The 17,935-nt window shown below is 30.9% G+C and overlaps 5 protein-coding genes and 1 pseudogene across 6 annotated transcripts; 2 read left to right on the forward strand and 4 right to left on the reverse strand.

The window, feature by feature from the left end:
- Window positions 1-322: 322 nt before the first annotated feature.
- Window positions 323-778, reverse strand: LOC119611192 (annotated as a pseudogene).
- Window positions 323-15,969, reverse strand: LOC119611193 (larval cuticle protein 65Ab1-like). 2 transcript variants are annotated; one of them, XM_037966688.1, is made up of 2 exons: window positions 15,603-15,969; window positions 323-424 (listed from the first exon to the last, which is right to left on the reverse strand). In XM_037966688.1, the coding sequence occupies exons 1-2, from the start codon at window positions 15,913-15,915 to the stop codon at window positions 420-422; spliced, it is 318 nt and encodes a 105-aa protein (XP_037822616.1). In that variant the 5' UTR covers window positions 15,916-15,969; the 3' UTR covers window positions 323-419. The 2 variants fall into 2 exon arrangements, with proteins under 2 accessions (XP_037822616.1, XP_037822617.1); XM_037966689.1 differs by lacking the exon at window positions 323-424 and adding an exon at window positions 13,509-13,556.
- On the forward strand, window positions 7,998-8,468 carry LOC119611195 (larval cuticle protein 65Ab1-like). The gene has a single exon (XM_037966692.1). It carries the CDS (start codon window positions 8,066-8,068, stop codon window positions 8,381-8,383), a length of 318 nt encoding a protein of 105 aa, XP_037822620.1. The 5' UTR covers window positions 7,998-8,065; the 3' UTR covers window positions 8,384-8,468.
- LOC119611197 (larval cuticle protein 65Ab1-like) lies at window positions 9,891-10,330 on the reverse strand. Its single transcript, XM_037966694.1, has one exon. The coding sequence runs from the start codon at window positions 10,265-10,267 to the stop codon at window positions 9,956-9,958; it is 312 nt and encodes a 103-aa protein (XP_037822622.1). The 5' UTR covers window positions 10,268-10,330; the 3' UTR covers window positions 9,891-9,955.
- LOC119611196 (larval cuticle protein 65Ab1-like) lies at window positions 11,010-11,492 on the forward strand. Its single transcript, XM_037966693.1, has one exon. The coding sequence runs from the start codon at window positions 11,076-11,078 to the stop codon at window positions 11,391-11,393; it is 318 nt and encodes a 105-aa protein (XP_037822621.1). The 5' UTR covers window positions 11,010-11,075; the 3' UTR covers window positions 11,394-11,492.
- LOC119611194 (larval cuticle protein 65Ab1-like) lies at window positions 13,472-13,911 on the reverse strand. Its single transcript, XM_037966690.1, has one exon. The coding sequence runs from the start codon at window positions 13,867-13,869 to the stop codon at window positions 13,552-13,554; it is 318 nt and encodes a 105-aa protein (XP_037822618.1). The 5' UTR covers window positions 13,870-13,911; the 3' UTR covers window positions 13,472-13,551.
- Window positions 15,970-17,935: the final 1,966 nt, after the last annotated feature.

Consider the following 17,935-nt stretch of genomic DNA (forward strand, 5'->3'; position numbering starts at 1 on the left):
TTTAAATAAAATCTTTAATGTTTTAATTAACAAGAAGAACAAATTGTGAAATAAAGATATCGTTTTAATGCTTTAAACTAGGTCCCAAATTCTCTCACAGAAAGATTTCACTGCAAATACATAAACAATTACTTGTTGTAGCAAGTATCCACATTATTCCATAAAAAAAGTTCACAAGATATCATCGAGCGATTTATCTTCTAATCCCAATTATACTTTTTTAATGCTTGGCACCTTTGATGACTCATAAGGATTGAATCGTGGATTCTAGTAATCCTCAAGCCTTACTGTTTAATTTTAAATAAATTAATAACACATACAATTTAATTATTAAATTCCATTTATTTTCAAAATAAAAACCTATTAAATTATTTAACAAAACAATTCAACTTTCGTTGAAATTATTTTCAGTCAAACACTTAATGTTCGGGTTTGGGCAAATGAGCACCTTCGGGTTGGAAACCGTTTTCATCGGCAACATAGTTGACGGTGAATTTTTCGCCAGTCTTCTCATCAACCCAGGAGAAAGAACCATGAACAGCGAGGGATTCGTGATCAGAGCCAACATTCAACAATTGACCTTCGGCATCATGGTGGTTACCATCGGAGGTTTCGGTAAGGAATTTGAAGCTCTCAGGCAAAACCTCAGATTCTTGGTGGACGATCTCAGCACCGTGTTCAGCAGGAGCAGCCAAGCGATGGCGAAGAGGGCAGCGAATACAATGATGAATTTCATTTTGTTTATTGATATTATTCGTTTGTTGAACACAGACTGAATGATGGTTTTCGTTTAAAAACCTATTAGTTTTTATACGATTCTCGGGATGTTGAGAATTTGTTTTAATGCAAATGTTAAGGTTCAAATTTTGGAGATTTATTTTAGAAATAAAAAAAATTATTTATTTGTTTAAAAACGTAAAAACAAACTGGTTGCGTTTGTTTAAACAATAGAACCGAAAGAAAGAAGTAATTGTGCATAAAATATAATGGGCAATAGTTTAGTGGAATTAATTAGAGAATATTTTTAGAACCAGTTATAATTTTTGTGTTATTAAGAAAACGAGTAAATTATTTTTATTTTTATTAAATTTTAATTTATCTTAATTTCTTGAAATCTTGAAATCTAGACTTTATAATATCTTATCTTCTGTTTAAAACTCTTCCAGTTATATTAATTAAAATGATTTTAAAAATTGTGTTAGTCGGTTACTCTGAAATTTGGCAGCGTTGCATCAAATAGTACAACAATAGCTTTTTATGTGGTTAATCAATATTACCGGCATATCTATATTCGTCGTCTTCACCAAAAAGCCGAATTTTTAATTAAAAATATATATCTTTTTATAGAAATTGTGTAAAGTTTTTTATAGCAAATGTTCAAAATTTTTTTTATAGAAAATTTTAAAAAATTTCCTTTTTATAGAAAATTTTCTAAAAATTTTCTTTTTATAGAAAATTTTCTAAAAATTTTCTTTTATAGAAAATTTTCTAAAAATTTCTTTTTATAGAAAATTTTCTAAAAATTTTCTTTTTATAGAAAATTTTCTAAAAATTTTCTTTTTATAGAAAATTTTCTAAAAATTTTCTTTTTATAGAAAATTTTCTAAAAATTTTCTTTTTATAGAAAATTTTCTAAAAATTTTCTTTTTATGAAAAATTTTCAAAAAATTTCCTTTTTATGGAAAATTTTCAAAAAATTTCCTTTTTATGGAAAATTTTCAAAAAATTTCCTTTTTATGGAAAATTTTCAAAAAATTTCCTTTTTATGGAAAATTTTCAAAAAATTTCCTTTTTATGGAAAATTTTCAAAAAATTTCCTTTTTATGGAAAATTTTCAAAAAATTTCCTTTTTATAGAAAATTTTCAAAACATAGAAAATTTAAAAAAAAATTCCTTTTTATAGAAAATTTTCAAAAAATTTCCTTTTTATAGAAAATTTTCAAAAAATTTCCTTTTTATAGAAAATTTTTAAAAAATTTCCTTTTTATAGAAAATTTTTAAAAAAATTTCCTTTTTATAGAAAATTTTCAAAAAATTTCCTTTTTATAGAAAATTTTCAAAAAATTTCCTTTTTATAGAAAATTTTCAAAAAATTTCCTTTTTATAGAAAATTTTCAAAAAAAATTTATAAAAAATTTTCCAAAAAAAATTGTTTTCATAGAAAATTTTCCCAAAAATTTCTTTTTATACAATATTTTCAATGAATTTTATTTTAACAGAAAATTGTTAATAAATCGTTAAATTTCAAATGGAACTCAATTCCATAATACACCATATTCACCCTTTCCCCATCCTTGAAATTTATGTATTTAAAACTGTTTTAAAACAAATCTATAAATTTTCGGTTGCTAAGTGCAAAAGTTCTACATAAATTTCTAATCAATAAATATGTTTATGAAAAAATTCATATTAATATTTTATATAAATTAATTAGCAATGTGCTAAAAGGCAACAACAAGTTACTAATTATGCAATGTTTTCTAAAACAAAGAAAGAATGTTAGTGCAAAAGCAAAACGAATTTTAAATAAGCTACAGAAAACCAATCAAGCCTGGACTATAGTGCAACCAATGGATTATAGGCTGGGCCGTAGTGTTCCTTGGAAAAGTCTGGACTATATCGGAGAATATAGGAGCAGCCTATAATCTGGGCTATATAAAAGAGTGTAGTCTGGACTATAGAGTAGACTATAGTCTGGACTATGGAGTAAACAATAGTCTGGACTATGGAGTAAACTATAGGCTATAGAGTAGACTATAGTATGGACTATAGAGTAAACTATAGAGTAAAGTATAGCCTGGACTATAGATTATACTATAACCTGGACTATAGATTATACTATAACCTGGACTATAGAGTAGACTGTAGCCTGGGCTATAGAATAGACTATAGTCTGGACTATAGAGTAGACTATAGTCTGGACTATAGAGTAGACTATAGTCGGGACTATAGAGTAGACTATAGTCTGGACTATAGAGTAGACTATAGTCGGGACTATAGAGTAGACTATAGTCTGGACTATAGAGTAGACTATAGTCTGGACTATAGAGTAGACTATAATCTGGACTATAGAGTAGACTATAGTCTGGACTATAGAGTAGACTATAGTCTGGACTATAGAGTAGACTACAGTCTGGACTATAGAGTAGACTATAGTCTGGACTATAGAGTAGACTATAGTCTTGACTATAGAGTAGAATATAGTCTTGACTATAGAGTAGAATATAGTCTTGACTATAGAGTAGAATATAGTCTTGACTATAGAGTAGAATATAGTCTTGACTATAGAGTAGACTATAGTCTGAACTATAGAGTAGATTATAGTCTGAACTAAAGAGTAGACTATAGTCTGGATTGTAGAGTAGACTATAGTCTAGACTGTAGAGTAGACTATAGTCTAGACTGTAGAGTAGACTATAGTCTATACTGTAGAGTAGACTATAGTCTAGACTGTAGAGTAGACTATAGTCTAGACTGTAGTGTAGACTATAGTCTGGACTATAGAGAAAACTATAGACTGGACCATGGAGTAGACTATAGACTGGACCATAGAGTAGACTATATTCTGGACTATAGAGTACACCATAGTCTGGAATATAGAGTACACCATAGTCTGGACTATAGAGTACACCATAGTCTGGACTATAGAGTACACCATAGTCTGGACTATAGAGTACACCATAGTCTGGACTATATAGTAGACTATAGTCTGGACTATAGAGTAGACTATAGTCTGGACTATAGAGTAGACTATAGTCTGGACTATAGAGTAGACTTTAGTCTGGACTATAGAGTAGACTTTAGTCTGGACTATAGAGTAGACTTTAGTCTGGACTATAGAGTAGACTATAGTCTGGACTATAGAGTAGACTATAGTCTGGACTATAGAGTAGACTATAGTCTGGACTATAGAGTAGACTATAGTCTGGACTATAGAGTAGACTATAGTCTGGACTATAGAGTAGACTATAGTCTGAACTATAGAGTAGACTATAGCCTGGACTATAGAGTAGACTATAGCCTGGACTATAGAGTAGACTATAGTCTGGACTATAGAGTAGACTATAGTCTGGACTATAGAGCAGACTATAGTCTGGACTATAGAATAGACTTTAGTCTGGACTATAGAGTAGACTATAGTCTGGACTATAGAGTAGACTATAGTCTGGACTATAGAGTAGACTATAGTCTGGACTATAGAGTAGACTATAGTCTGGACTATAGAGTAGACTATAGTCTGGACTATAGAGTAGACTATAGTCCAGACTGTAGAGTAGACTATAGTCTAGACTGTATTGTAGACTATAGTCTAGACTGTATTGTAGACTATAGTCTGGACTATAGAGAAAACTATAGACTGGACCATAGAGTAGACTATAGACTGGACCATAGAGTAGACTATAGACTGGACTATAGAGTACACCATAGTCTGGACTATAGAGTACACCATAGTCTGGACTATAGAGTACACCATAGTCTGGACTATAGAGTACATCATAGTCTGGACTATAGAGTAGACTATAGTCTAGACTGTAGAGTAGACTATAGTCTAGACTGTAGAGTAGACTATAGTCTAGACTGTAGAGTAGACTATAGTCTAGACTGAAGTGTAGACTATAGTCTGGACTATAGAGAAAACTATAGACTGGACCATAGAGTAGACTATAGACTGGACCATAGAGTAGACTATATTCTGGACTATAGAGTACACCATAGTCTGGACTATAGAGTACACCATAGTCTGGACTATAGAGTACACCATAGTCTGGACTATAGAGTAGACTATAGTCTGGACTATAGAGTAGACTTTAGTCTGGACTATAGAGTAGACTATAGTCTGGACTATAGAGTAGACTTTAGTCTGGACTATAGAGTAGACTATAGTCTGGACTATAGAGTAGACTATAGTCTGGACTATAGAGTAGACTATAGTCTGGACTATAGAGTAGACTATAGTCTGGACTATAGAGTAGACTATAGTCTGGACTATAGAGTAGACTATAGTCTGGACTATAGAGTAGACTATAGTCTGGACTATAGAGTAGACTATAGTCTGGACTATAGAGTAGACTATAGTCTGGACTATAGAGTAGACTATAGTCTGGACTATAGAGTAGACTATAGTCTGGACTATAGAGTAGACTATAGTCTGGACTATAGAGTAGACTATAGTCTGGACTATAGAGTAGACTATAGTCTGGACTATAGAGTAGACTGTAGTCTGGACTATAGAGTAGACTATAGTCTGGACTATAGAGTAGACTATAGTCTGGACTATAGAGTAGACTATAGTCTGGACTATAGAGTAGACTATAGTCGGGACTATAGAGTAGACTATAGTCGGGACTATAAAGTAGACTAATCGACATTGAGTCGATTACAGAGTACAGAGTAGGTTGCGCTATAAAGTAGACTATAGCCTGGTCTAAAGAGTATACTATAGTCTGAAATGATTTCACATTATTTCAATATGTTATAAACGCTTGACCAAACTCAAAACACTCATTCTTAACTTAAACTACAGTTATTATAAATTCATTTGTTATAAAACAAAAAAATCAATGTTTAACTAAAAAAAGTTCATTAAATTGTCGATACATGGATAGACAGATGAATGCTACTAAACCGGCTAAACCTCAACAAACCGGCTAAATAAAATAGCACCACGAACATAACAAACACTTTTTTCTTACTTTTTTGTTCATTATTCAAAACAAGAACAAAAATAATTTAAATTATTTGCAGTTTCTTGTTAAATATTAGTTTTATTATTATTTCACATAATTTAAGCCAGTTTTTGACCTACGTAAATAAAAATTGAAATTTTTATTTTTTGTTTGTTTTATAAAACAAAAATATTAAATTAAATATAAGTTTGTGTGTATGTTCTAACTGTGCTAAAAGAATTTCTAAACATTTTTTGTTTGATGACATAAAATGGCGTAAATGTCAAACATGTCTACTAGTGAGCTAACGAGTTTTATTGGAATTTTTTTGTTTGTTTTTTAAGTCGTTACTCTTGAAATATTTGTATTTTGATTTGCATTAAAATTAGAATTTAATTAATTTATATGAAGAATTATTAAGTAATCGTTATTAATTTTATTGCCAAAATTACACCCACTATAAAGAATATTTATTTAACCTAATACGAATTGGACAGAAAACTGGTTTAGGGTTTGTGTTTGTTACAAAAATTAGTGAAATATTGAGTAAGCAGTACCACAGTGGGAGAACTAATAACGTTTGATCTAATTGGGAATGTTAAAATATTAAATATAAAGAAGAATAAAATGTCAAAGAGAATAAGAACGCTATTATAGATAGGATCAGTTTTTACTTTCACTTCAATCACTAGAACATGGCACAGTGGAACAAAATAATACTTTGGCATGAAGTTGAAAACTATAAAGGAATATATAATTTACATAAATTAAGTCCAGAGTCTTATCGATATTCTATCCTCTATATCTATCTATCTATCTATCTATCTATCTATCTATCTATCTATCTATCTATCTATCTATCTATCTATCTATCTATCTATCTATCTATCTATCTATCTATCTATCTATCTATCTATCTATCTATCTATCTATCTATCTATCTATCTATCTATCTTATCTATCTATCTATCTATCTATCTATCTATCTATCTATCTATCTATCTATCTATCTATCTATCTATCTATCTATCTATCTATCTAATCCATCTATCTATCTAATCTATTAGCAATCTATCATATCTATATCTAATTCTATCTATATATCTATCTATCTAGCTATCATCTATCTATCTATCTATATATCTATTCTATCTATCTATCTATCTATCTATCGATCTATCTATCTATCTATCTATCTATCTATCTAGCTTCTATTCTATCTATCTATCGATCTATCTATCTATCTATCTATCTTCTATCTATCTATCTATCTATCTATCTATCTATCTATCTATCTATCGATCTATCTACTAGCTATCTATCTTCTATCTATTATCTATCTATCTATCTATCTATCTATCTATCTATCTCTCTATCTATCTATCTATCTATCTATCTATCTATCTATCTATCTATCTATCTATCATCTATCTATCTATCTATCTATCTATCTATCTATCTATCTATCTATCTATCTATCTATCCTATCTATCTATCTATCTATCTATCTATCTATCTATCTATCTATCTATCTATCTATCTATCTATCTATCTATCTATCTATCTATCTATCTATCTATCTATCTATCTATCTATCTATCTATCTATCTATCTATCTATCTATCTATCTATCTATCTATCTATCTATCTATCTATCTATCTATCTAATTGTGTAGTCGGTACTATACTATCTAATTGTGTAGTCGTACTATAGTCTACTCTCTAGTCTGATAATCTAGTTTATAGTCTGAACTATAGTCTAGTCTAGTTTAGTTTGTAGTCTGGAGTACACTTTAGTCCATAGTCCGTAATATAGTATAGTCTGAACGATAGTATAGTTCATAGACTGACCTATAGACTACTAAAATCTGACCTGTTGTCCGAATTATTACTTATAAGTTTTGTCTGTAAACTTTTTTTAGACACAGTGCATAGCATTCATTTAGAGTACGTTAGTTCTTCATTTCAGCTATCATCAGAGATTAGTATAAATCTGTTTAAACTTGTTTTTGATTTAATTCTTTTGTAGACATCATTAGCACCATCTCAATCTAGTATTCGTAACTTGAGATAAACAATAGTTAACAGTTAGATATAAATTTTGTACACAAAACCGGCAAATGAAGAAAAATAAAAACAACTAAAATCATCTAATTCTATTACTTGTTTGATGGCTTAAAATTATTAAAAAAAAAAATATTGTCTAATATTTTTGCCTGCAAAATCATCCAGTTTTCTATTTGCAAATACCACAATATTTGCATAATTTTGTCATCATTATGGCTTTATTTTTTGTTATTTTTTTTTTTGACACTTGGAATCATATAAAAACTGCAACATTCTGGGATTAAATCATCATTCAGTTTTTATCAAACAACCGAATAACACAACAATTCAACATGAAATTCTTCATTGTTTTCGCTGCCCTCTTCGCCATCGCTTTGGCTGCTCCCGCTGAACATCAAGCCGAAATCATTCGTCAAGAATCTGATGTACAACCCGAAAGCTACAGTTTCGCTCTTGAAACCTCCGATGGTACCGTCAAGAACGAAGATGGTAAATTGAAGGATGTTGGCACTGATCACGAAGCCATCGTTGTTCACGGTTCTTTCTCCTGGGTTGATGAGAAGACTGGCGAAAAATTCACCGTCAACTATGTTGCTGATGAAAACGGTTTCCAACCCGAAGGTGCTCATTTGCCCAAACCCGAACATTAAGTGATTGTGATCAGTTAAAGTGAAAACAATACTTTATGAGTTGTTGTAAATAAAAAAAAGAAGCTTTTGAACAAATTAAATAAATTCAAACGATTTTAATGTAAATTTAAATTCTATGGAAGTTTTTTGGGGAGTTTAAAGGAATTTGGGGATTTTATGAAGAACAATTAAATCTTTATTTTAATATCTAGACCGATAAAGGGATTGTTGGTGAGAAATTTTTAAGTCCAAAAAATCTGAAATTTGTTTTCCAAGCATTTACGAAAAACGTTTTCAAAAATACTGAAAATAAGATTTTTAAGATTATATTGTCTTATATTGATAAGGGAGTGATTATAGAACCCCTTATCAAGATGATTAAGACAATATTGAATTTTACAAAATTAGTTTTCATTTATTGGCATCATCTATGCGATTTGAGTACATTTCATTAAAATTTGAATTATACATAAATATGTATAAATTTTGAATAACCCTGGTCCGTTCCTTGAATTTTTTTTAGCTTTTTTTAAACAATTCCTTTACCGCCCTATATAGGGTGAGTGAAAAGTGGAACATTATATATTAATTTTAATTCTTTAGAACTTAGTACTCGTCTAATGTTTTATATCCCTGAGATGCTCTATATTGGAGACCTCTTGAGCTATCAATGGTCGGACTAGATGGTCCAATCACTTAGAAATAAGATTTTTATTTCCTTTTTGTAATCTTATTCAATTATGTCACTGTGTGATCTTCGACAAGTCAATAATTGATAATTTGGGATGATTTAGATTTGAGAGAAGTTCTGTGGCAAAAATGAAAAAGTACATATCTCAAGTTATTTGAAATCAGTTTACTCAACTCTATGTTGTATCAATTGGTTATAAAAATCAGTTCAAAACAAGAAAAAATTTCATTCACATTTTAAATGAGATATTCTATAGTTTTGTATAGGAATTTTAAAACTTTAAAACGATTTCCTGAAAAGTACAAAAAGCAACTTATGTACTTTTTCCTTGTTGTCACAGATTTGTTTAGACAATGTTCGTTTTCCTAACGATAAACAACCTCTCCCTAACAGTGAGATAATGAGGCTTAGATCGCTTAACCGATATGTCTACCGAATAGATTATGCAGGTCAACAAAATCAAGGTTTGTAAGAAACTTTTTTTAAACCTATTTCAATGATTTTTAGCTGTTGAAACAGAATCTGATATCAGCTGTTCCATATCAAGTACAAATATATAGTCACGACCGCTTAGAGAAAAAGATGTGGAAAATAGGTGTATGACACCACTTATATATTGGCATCTTCGGAATCGGCACACCAAATAATACTGAGATTTAGATAAATTGTTTCTAAAAAGCTTTATCATTGTGGCTTGTGTTATGAAAGACTTCTTAAAAAAAAAAAATTATAATGATCAAACCACTCTGATGTCCTCAGTATCAACTAAAAACCTTTGATCTCCCAATCGAAACTTTCAATGTTGGACAAAATACTTTCAATAACAAAACGAATTAATAGAATTAATTATTCCATTTAATTTATTTCCAAAACTATTAATTTATTTAACAAAACAATTCAACTTAATGTTGAGGTTGGGGCAAATGAGCACCTTCAGGTTGGAAGCCATTTTCATCAGCAACATAATTGACGGTGAATTTTTCGCCAGTCTTCTCATCAACCCACGAATAAGAACCGTGAACAGCAATGGCTTCGTGTTCTGTACCAACATCCTTTACTTTACCTTCGGCATCATGATGGGTACCATCGGAGGTTTCGGTAAGAAATCTGAAGCCCTCAGGTTCAACATCAGATTCTTGGTGAACGATTTCGGCATGTTGTTCAGCAGCAAAAGCGAGGGCGAAGAGAGCAACGAAAACAATTAAGAATTTCATTTTGTTTGAATTGTTGTGTTATTCCGTTCGAGAGTAAAAACTGAATAATGATTTCACTAACGAATCATCAGAGTTTTTATATTGAAAATTTGAATATATTAGATCCTAAAATTTTTAATGTTATGAAAAAATGCAACATGATTTGTGATCATAAACATCTTTGAAATAACGAAACTCTTTTCTATATGAAAAACTTTAAAAGTTATAAAGAAACAGATTTTACAGGGTATTGCAAAATTCATGCAAAAATTTGATTTGTACAGTAAATAAAATAAATCACAATTTACTTGGAGTACAATGAATTTACTTAGAGTATAATAAAGCATCACACTACTGTCCTCGCTCTCAGTTATCTACGCTAAGGAAAGTGAAGACTGTATTCGCTGTCGCTTACAAAGAGTACTTTGATATATCAAGTAAGATCAACCAGGACCTTAGACTTTAGTCTTTTACATGTTGATTTACTCTTGGTCGAACAGCATAAAATGTTGAGACACCATTTACCAAATCACTTAAATTATCTAAATTTACTACATTATCTTTACTATCCGGTTCCACTGTGCAATTTCAGTGATTTATACCCAATGCAATAATTCTATATTTTAAAATATAAAAATAAAATCCAGTTTTTATTTTATTAATATGCATACATACTTTAAACAAATTTCTTTAAGAAAAATAAACTTTAACATTTTGCTATGCAATACCCACCAAAAAACAACCCCAAAATAGATCTATAAAAGCTTTAAGCTTATGAGAGAAAGTTATAATTCAGTTTTTACTTTTGAACAGAATAATTCAATACAAAATGAAATTCTTCATTGTTTTCGCTGCCCTTTTCGCCCTCGCTTTGGCTGCTCCCGCTGAACATGGTGCTGAAATCGTCCATCAAGAATCTGATGTTGAACCTGAGGGCTTCAGATTCCTTACCGAAACCTCCGATGGTACCCATCATGATGCTGAAGGCAAAGTAAAGGATGTTGGTTCTGATCATGAAGCCATAGTTGTTCATGGTTCTTACTCCTGGGTTGATGAGAAGACTGGCGAAAAATTCACCGTTAACTATGTTGCCGATGAGAACGGTTTCCAACCCGAAGGTGCTCATTTGCCTAAACCCGAACATTAAGTGCTTGTGTGATAATAAATCCGGCGAAAGTTGAATTGTTTTGTTAAATAATTTAATAGGTTTTTATTTTGAAAATAAATGAAATAGAATAATTAAATTGAATTGTTGTTTTTATGTTATTTAAATTTAAGGAGTTTTCTAGAAGTATGCTTCGCACATTCATTTCCTATCCCAACTTAGAAGAAATTCTAAATTTTATGCACATCCGTTGTCTAAAAGTTAACAAACGTGGTAAGCTCAAAATCCGTTATCAATAGTGAGCTTACCACGTTTGTTAACTTTTAGAAAACGGATATGCATAAAATTTAGATAGCGACAACGAATTGTTGCAATGTTGACAACGTTGCGTGGTCAACATTAGATGTTCTTGTATATACTTGACAACGGATGTTATTGAAAAATTTGATGTTAATTTGTTACCAGGCGTGTACATTTTTTTTCCTCTGTGTACGATTTAAAATGGTCTGGTCCTATCATGCACTGAAAAGGACGTTGATTTTCTCTGCCTTTGACATACGTTAAGCTTCTTAGAAACATACCTACTAGATACTAATATTATAGGACGCATTTCTGATCCTATTTTCTACCCACCTAAAAAGAACTACATAATTTGTTTAGGCGAAGAAGATAAAACACTTTTCTCGTGAATGCTCCGATCTAAAAAGATCACAGACTATGTACATCTTGGTACAAGCCTCTAGCATGATTGAGTATGTATCACGCTCTACGATCGTAGGAATTAAAAGACCTCCAAGTTAAGGAGAAGCTTCATCAGTTTATATACTCCATCATAACACAGTTTCTTGTAATCTTCATATTGAATATCAACAAAGTATTAATACTAGTACACCCCGATTGTTAAAATAATGAATCTCTACACTAGGGTTCTATAGTTGAAACGAAAAGTCGACTTTTCGACTTTTTTTATTTAGTTAAAAGTCGACTTTTTGCATTTTATGAAAAGTAATAGTCGACTTTTCGATTTTTTCCGACTTTTCGACTTGTTCCGACTTTTTTCGACTTTTTCCGACTTTTCGTTTTTTTCGACTTTTTGACTATTTTCGACTTTCTTTCGACTATTTTTTTATTTTTTTCGAGTTTTTCCGTCAATTTTAGAGTTTTTGACATTTTTTTCTCTTTTTTAAAATTTTCGACTGTTTTTTGATTTTTTTCTACAATTTTGGAGTTTTTGACTTTTTCGACTTTTACGACTTTTCGACTTTTTTCGACTTTATTCGACTTTTCGACTTTCTTCGACTTATCGACTTTTTTCGACTTTCAGACTTTTCGACTTTTTTCGACTTTTATTAACAAAGTCGACTTTCCGACTTTTTTCACAGACTTTTTTGAAACAAAATAGTCGACTTCAACTTTTTTCGACAAAAAGTCGATTGTTCGAAAGTCGATTTATAATGGTTTTAAAAACCAAACAGTTATCTACTCAGCACTAATCACTTAAGGATATCAGTCTTAGTTTCAATTTCTATAGAAGATATGTTTTTGTTCCTAAACATAGAGAAAACGATTTTTTGATCCAATAAACTAATTTGCATAAAATAGCTAAAGAGGATTAAAAAATCTTTAAAAATACGTTTATTTAGAAAAAAATTATAAATTATATGTCCATCCCTGCTTTAGCAGACATGTGACAACACAACCTCGTTCAATGAACGCTCAAACGAGACTGAATGAGTTTTTAATACGAGTGAGTACGTTGTTGTAAATTCAGTAACGGCCGAAAAGCACGCGGGCATAGGAAATGCTTGCTCTGTTTTTCATAAACGATAATCGAGTGGCCATTTTTTTTTTTCAAAATTAAGTTTTGGTTGGTTTGTTAATGTTTAATACTTGATATACTTGGGGTCTTCTCTAAACCAAATAAACCTTTTCCGTGGAGAACATAAATATGTAGAAAATTTCATTCTGCTTGTTTCCTACATTTAGGCACTATCATGCCTTCAAGAGATAGACGGACATGCACAGCTAGATATTCTTATAAAATGCACAATGGGGTAATCCAAATATATCCCTCTCCATCATAATTCCAAAAAAATAATTCAATAAATAAAACCATTACAAAATTTAATTATTCTATTGCAACATATATTTTCCAAAAATACTATTAAATTCAAAGGTCTTTTAATATATTAAATTCAACTTAATGTTCAGGTTTGGGCAAATGAGCACCTTCGGGTTGGAAACCGTTTTCATCAGCAACATAGTTAACGGTGAATTTTTCGCCAGTCTTCTCATCAACCCAGGAGAAAGAACCGTGAACAACGATGGCTTCGTGTTCGGTGCCAACATCCTTTACTTTGCCTTCGGCATCATGATGGGTACCATCGGAGGTTTCGGTAAGGAATTTGAAGCCCTCAGGTTCCACATCAGATTCTTGGTGAACGATTTCAGCACCATGTTCAACGGGAGCAGCCAAAGCGAGGGCAAAGAGAGCAGCGAAAACAATGAAGAATTTCATTCTGTATTGAATTATTCTGTTCGAAAGTAAAAACTGAATTATGATTTTCATAATGAATCTTGGAGTTTTTATATTGAAATTATTAATTTTGTGTTTTTTTTTTTTTTTGCACCGAATCCTAAAATGTTAAAGTTTGTTGTATTAAAGAAATTTCTTCTAAATGTTTATGCAAATAATTAAAATAAAACTGGATTTTTTTTGTTTTGTTGCAGTTAAAATTTATATTCTTGCAATAAACTTAAAATTCATAATGCACAGTGGGTTGTTGGTCATAATTAAATATTAGTAAATAACTTGAAACATAAATGAAAATGTATTCATTTGAGCTTATTTTATCTTTTTTATAGAAATTCGATTATTTTCGGAATAGGGCCTGTTTGTGGATTTGAGTCAATTATGAACTGATCTCTTCAGAATTCGAGAAAGTAATTTATTTCTTATACCAAATAGTTTTTATCGATTTTTTTTGGATTTTTAATTTAATTTATTAATATTAAAGCGATTTTCTGAAAAAGCGGTGGAGGGTACTTAGGATTAATTATGGATCTATCCATGGAAAAATTAGTTGATATATGTATATTCAAAAGTATTTTTTGAAGGAGATCTTATAGAGTCGATTTTGGAAAGATTTCAATAAAGAATATTTCGGTAAACTTTATCCCTCTAGCTTCTCTCGAACCGGCAAACCAACAAAAAGTCACCTATCTGGTCATAAATAAGATTTATTAAACACTTCACCTTCGTGTGAAGCGTTTATATAAGTTGATCATTAAGTTTGTATATTTGAGATGCCTATAGATTACGGAGTTTATTAATCTCTGTCCGACTGCCTGTCGTTTAAAATCAATTTTATGAAGACCCTAGATATATATATAATTCTATATGCTTTCAAGAAGTCAGGTCGATTACGCATTGTCTGACTGCCTATCGTTTAAAATCAAATTTCTAAAGACCGCAGATATGTCTGGATCCAAATCTCGAGTAATACTATTATATATGTTTTAGAGAAATCGAATCGATTAAGATCTGACCGACAACCTGTTTTAAACAATTTTCTAAAGATCCCAGATATTTTCGTGATCCAAATCTTGAGTTTCGAGAAGTTGACTGTTAGCAACGGAGATATGAGCAAAATTCCGAAACAGCCTATGTATTTTCAAAATATATTTTGTTCATTAAATATCAAGCTGCCTTACTGTTTTATGTTGTTGTTGTATTTAGATTTTATAAAAAAGAAGATAACGGAATCCAGGATGCAAACATCTTAGGATTTTTCCGTAAATAAACAAATGTTTTTTACATGATCTTGGCATCATTGGAGCTCGCGTTACCATCAATGATGATCCTCATCGCACTATGATAAATCTTTTTTAGATTCAACATATTAATGACAATGATCCGGGAGTGATATTGTTTCAAGAGGATGGCGCCATGTACATATATATGTATATCAAACTTAACAATCGAAGTATTTATGACTAAATTTGTCGATAACAGAATTCGGTAAATTCCCGGTTAATAGGCATCAACTAATCCAAGATATATGTATTTATTAGTAAAAAAAAACTATAAATTCAAACAGAAATTGATCATTACAACCAACACTTCCTAACACATAAATCAAATAAACATTCCAATCAATTTAATTATTCTACTTCATTTATTTTCAAAATAAAAAAACTATTAAATGATTTAACAAAACAATTCAACTTATTTTCAGTCAAAAACTTAATGTTCGGGTTTGGGCAAATGAGCACCTTCGGGTTGGAAACCGTTTTCATCGGCAACATAGTTGACGGTGAATTTTTCGCCAGTCTTCTCATCAACCCAGGAGTAAGAACCGTGAACAACGATGGCTTCGTGATCAGAGCCAACATCCTTTACTTTGCCTTCGGCATCATGATGGGTACCATCGGAGGTTTCGGTAAGGAATCTGAAGCCCTCAGGTTCAACATCAGATTCTTGGTGCACGATTTCAGCACCGTGTTCAGCGGGAGCAGCCAAAGCAAGGGCGAAGAGAGCAGCGAAAACAATGAAGAATTTCATTTTGTATTGAATTATTCTGTTCGAAAGTAAAAACTGAATGATAATGTTCTAAACGAATCTAAAAGTTTTTATAGGGATTTTTTTTAAATCATAAGATTGTGTTTAGTATTGAATCCAAAAATGTTAAAGCTTGTTTTTTTAAAGACATTTCTTCTAAGTATTTATGCAAATCATTAAAAAAACTGGTTTTCTTTATTGTAGTCAAAATTTATATAACTGCAATATGCATAAAATCGACCATGTCTCGGTGACTTGGTTGGCAAAATTTATTATATTTTTTGATAATACTTTAGAATCAAGTATGTATTTAAAGAGAATTTTTATAGAAAATTCATTTGTTGTTTATACACCGGCTGAGAGTAACATAAATCAAAATACATATTAGAATCTGGGGAAATCGTGTTTTCTCCAGAAGTTAGCTATGTTTAACATAGAAATAATGATAGAAAATCTAACATCCGAAAATTGATAGGAATAAGTTGTACAATAAAATTTATTTTAGTTAAAGTCCACCATCCTAGAGATTGCAAAAATAGGACGTACTACAGCTACACAGAGAGAAAAAGAAAGATACACACCTGGTACCAAATTGACACCAAACTGTTTATAATTTTTCAATACCATCCGTTGTCAAAGTATATACATACGTACGACAACACTTTGTAATGTTGACAACATTGCAACAATTCGTTGTCGAAATCTAAATTTCATACTCATACACATCCGTTGTCTAAATGTTAACAAACGTGGTAAGCTCACTATTGACAAACAATCCGTTGTCTAAATGTTATTTCCTTTTCCCTCTGTGTATGTATTTTTATTGAACTATGTTGGGACTAAGTCCCTATTTTATCCTGAACATCTTAATACAGATAGTAGTAGGTTACCATTGCCTTCTAAGCTCTACAGTAGGTGTTTAGTTTTCAGGATAGTTTGAAGTCGACAATAATTTGAAGATATTCCATATTGGAATTTCTTATATCTTTATATTTTCGAAATTATAGAATTATTCAAGATTTGGTTCTAGATATTTTGGTACCTTACAAACCGATATACAGATAGATAGACGGGCATAGCTTAATCAACTCTGCTATATATTATTTTCAAGATTGTTTCGATTAAATTGCCCCATACTAAGTCTGATAGAGTTTTTTGTGTAGTCTACAGATTCGCAAAAGCTTCTTGACGATTTTCTTTACTTATAAATTGGTCAGAAAATTTTGATAGTTTTGGTTCTTTGCACTATTTTTATAGACCAGCGGTTGAATCTTAAACTGCTAATAGAACCCATTTTCCGTAGAGTTTTAAGCCCAATATCGAAGGGATATTAGTCTAATGTACCTCCGGTAGGATAGTGGTTAGTGTTATAGTATGTATGTTAGACTGGAGGTCCTGAGTTCGACTCCCACCAGAGACACTGTTAAAGGAGGGCACTACAGGCCCGATGGAGGCCCAGGTGTATTTCTTTGAGCTTGATATAACAAGCATTCAAACTAACTAATATCGAAGGTAATTAAATAGTGGTTGAGACAACTTTTTATTGGATAACCTCTACCCATCACCTTAGCGATTTAAAAATAATTATGTAATGTGGAATACAGTCTAATCCGAAAAAATTAAAAAAGTTTTTAAATTAAAAAAAGTGGAAATAATGAAGAAATAGCTATCTGAACTCCTTTGAACAATTTTTGCTAGGACTAATAGGTGAAAAGTTACACTCATTTGAATAAAACTTTGTATGACCAAAATTTACAATTTTAACCCCCTCTAAGTCCGGCAGTTCTTGGCCGATAGAGCTGTGCCTGGCCTACTATACAATAGCACTAACCCTGGTGCAAATTTCATCCAAATCGATTTTATGAGTTGGGTCACTTGACACGAAATTGCCCATATATGTATAAACTGTGATATTGTTCTCGAAACCTTTATTTTCGATTTCGACTTTTCACTACAAAGATTTTCGTCAAAAACTTTTCAGCTACTTAAAACAATTAAAAATCAAGATTTTTATAAAATTTTA

The sequence above is a fragment of the Lucilia sericata genome, unplaced genomic scaffold (assembly GCF_015586225.1).
Source record: "Lucilia sericata isolate MDLA Ls3-8-SP2 unplaced genomic scaffold, ASM1558622v1 Contig001387F_arrow, whole genome shotgun sequence".
NCBI classification, from domain to species: Eukaryota; Metazoa; Arthropoda; class Insecta; order Diptera; family Calliphoridae; genus Lucilia; species Lucilia sericata.

What these genes read in the sequence shown, in the direction of transcription:
- LOC119611195 (XM_037966692.1), top strand. Translation starts at nt 8,066, where the DNA reads ATGAAATTCTTCATTGTTTTCGCTGCCCTCTTCGCCATCGCTTTGGCT.
- LOC119611197 (XM_037966694.1), bottom strand. Translation starts at nt 10,267, where the DNA reads ATGAAATTCTTAATTGTTTTCGTTGCTCTCTTCGCCCTCGCTTTTGCT.
- LOC119611193 (XM_037966688.1), bottom strand. Translation starts at nt 15,915, where the DNA reads ATGAAATTCTTCATTGTTTTCGCTGCTCTCTTCGCCCTTGCTTTGGCT.
- LOC119611194 (XM_037966690.1), bottom strand. Translation starts at nt 13,869, where the DNA reads ATGAAATTCTTCATTGTTTTCGCTGCTCTCTTTGCCCTCGCTTTGGCT.
- LOC119611196 (XM_037966693.1), top strand. Translation starts at nt 11,076, where the DNA reads ATGAAATTCTTCATTGTTTTCGCTGCCCTTTTCGCCCTCGCTTTGGCT.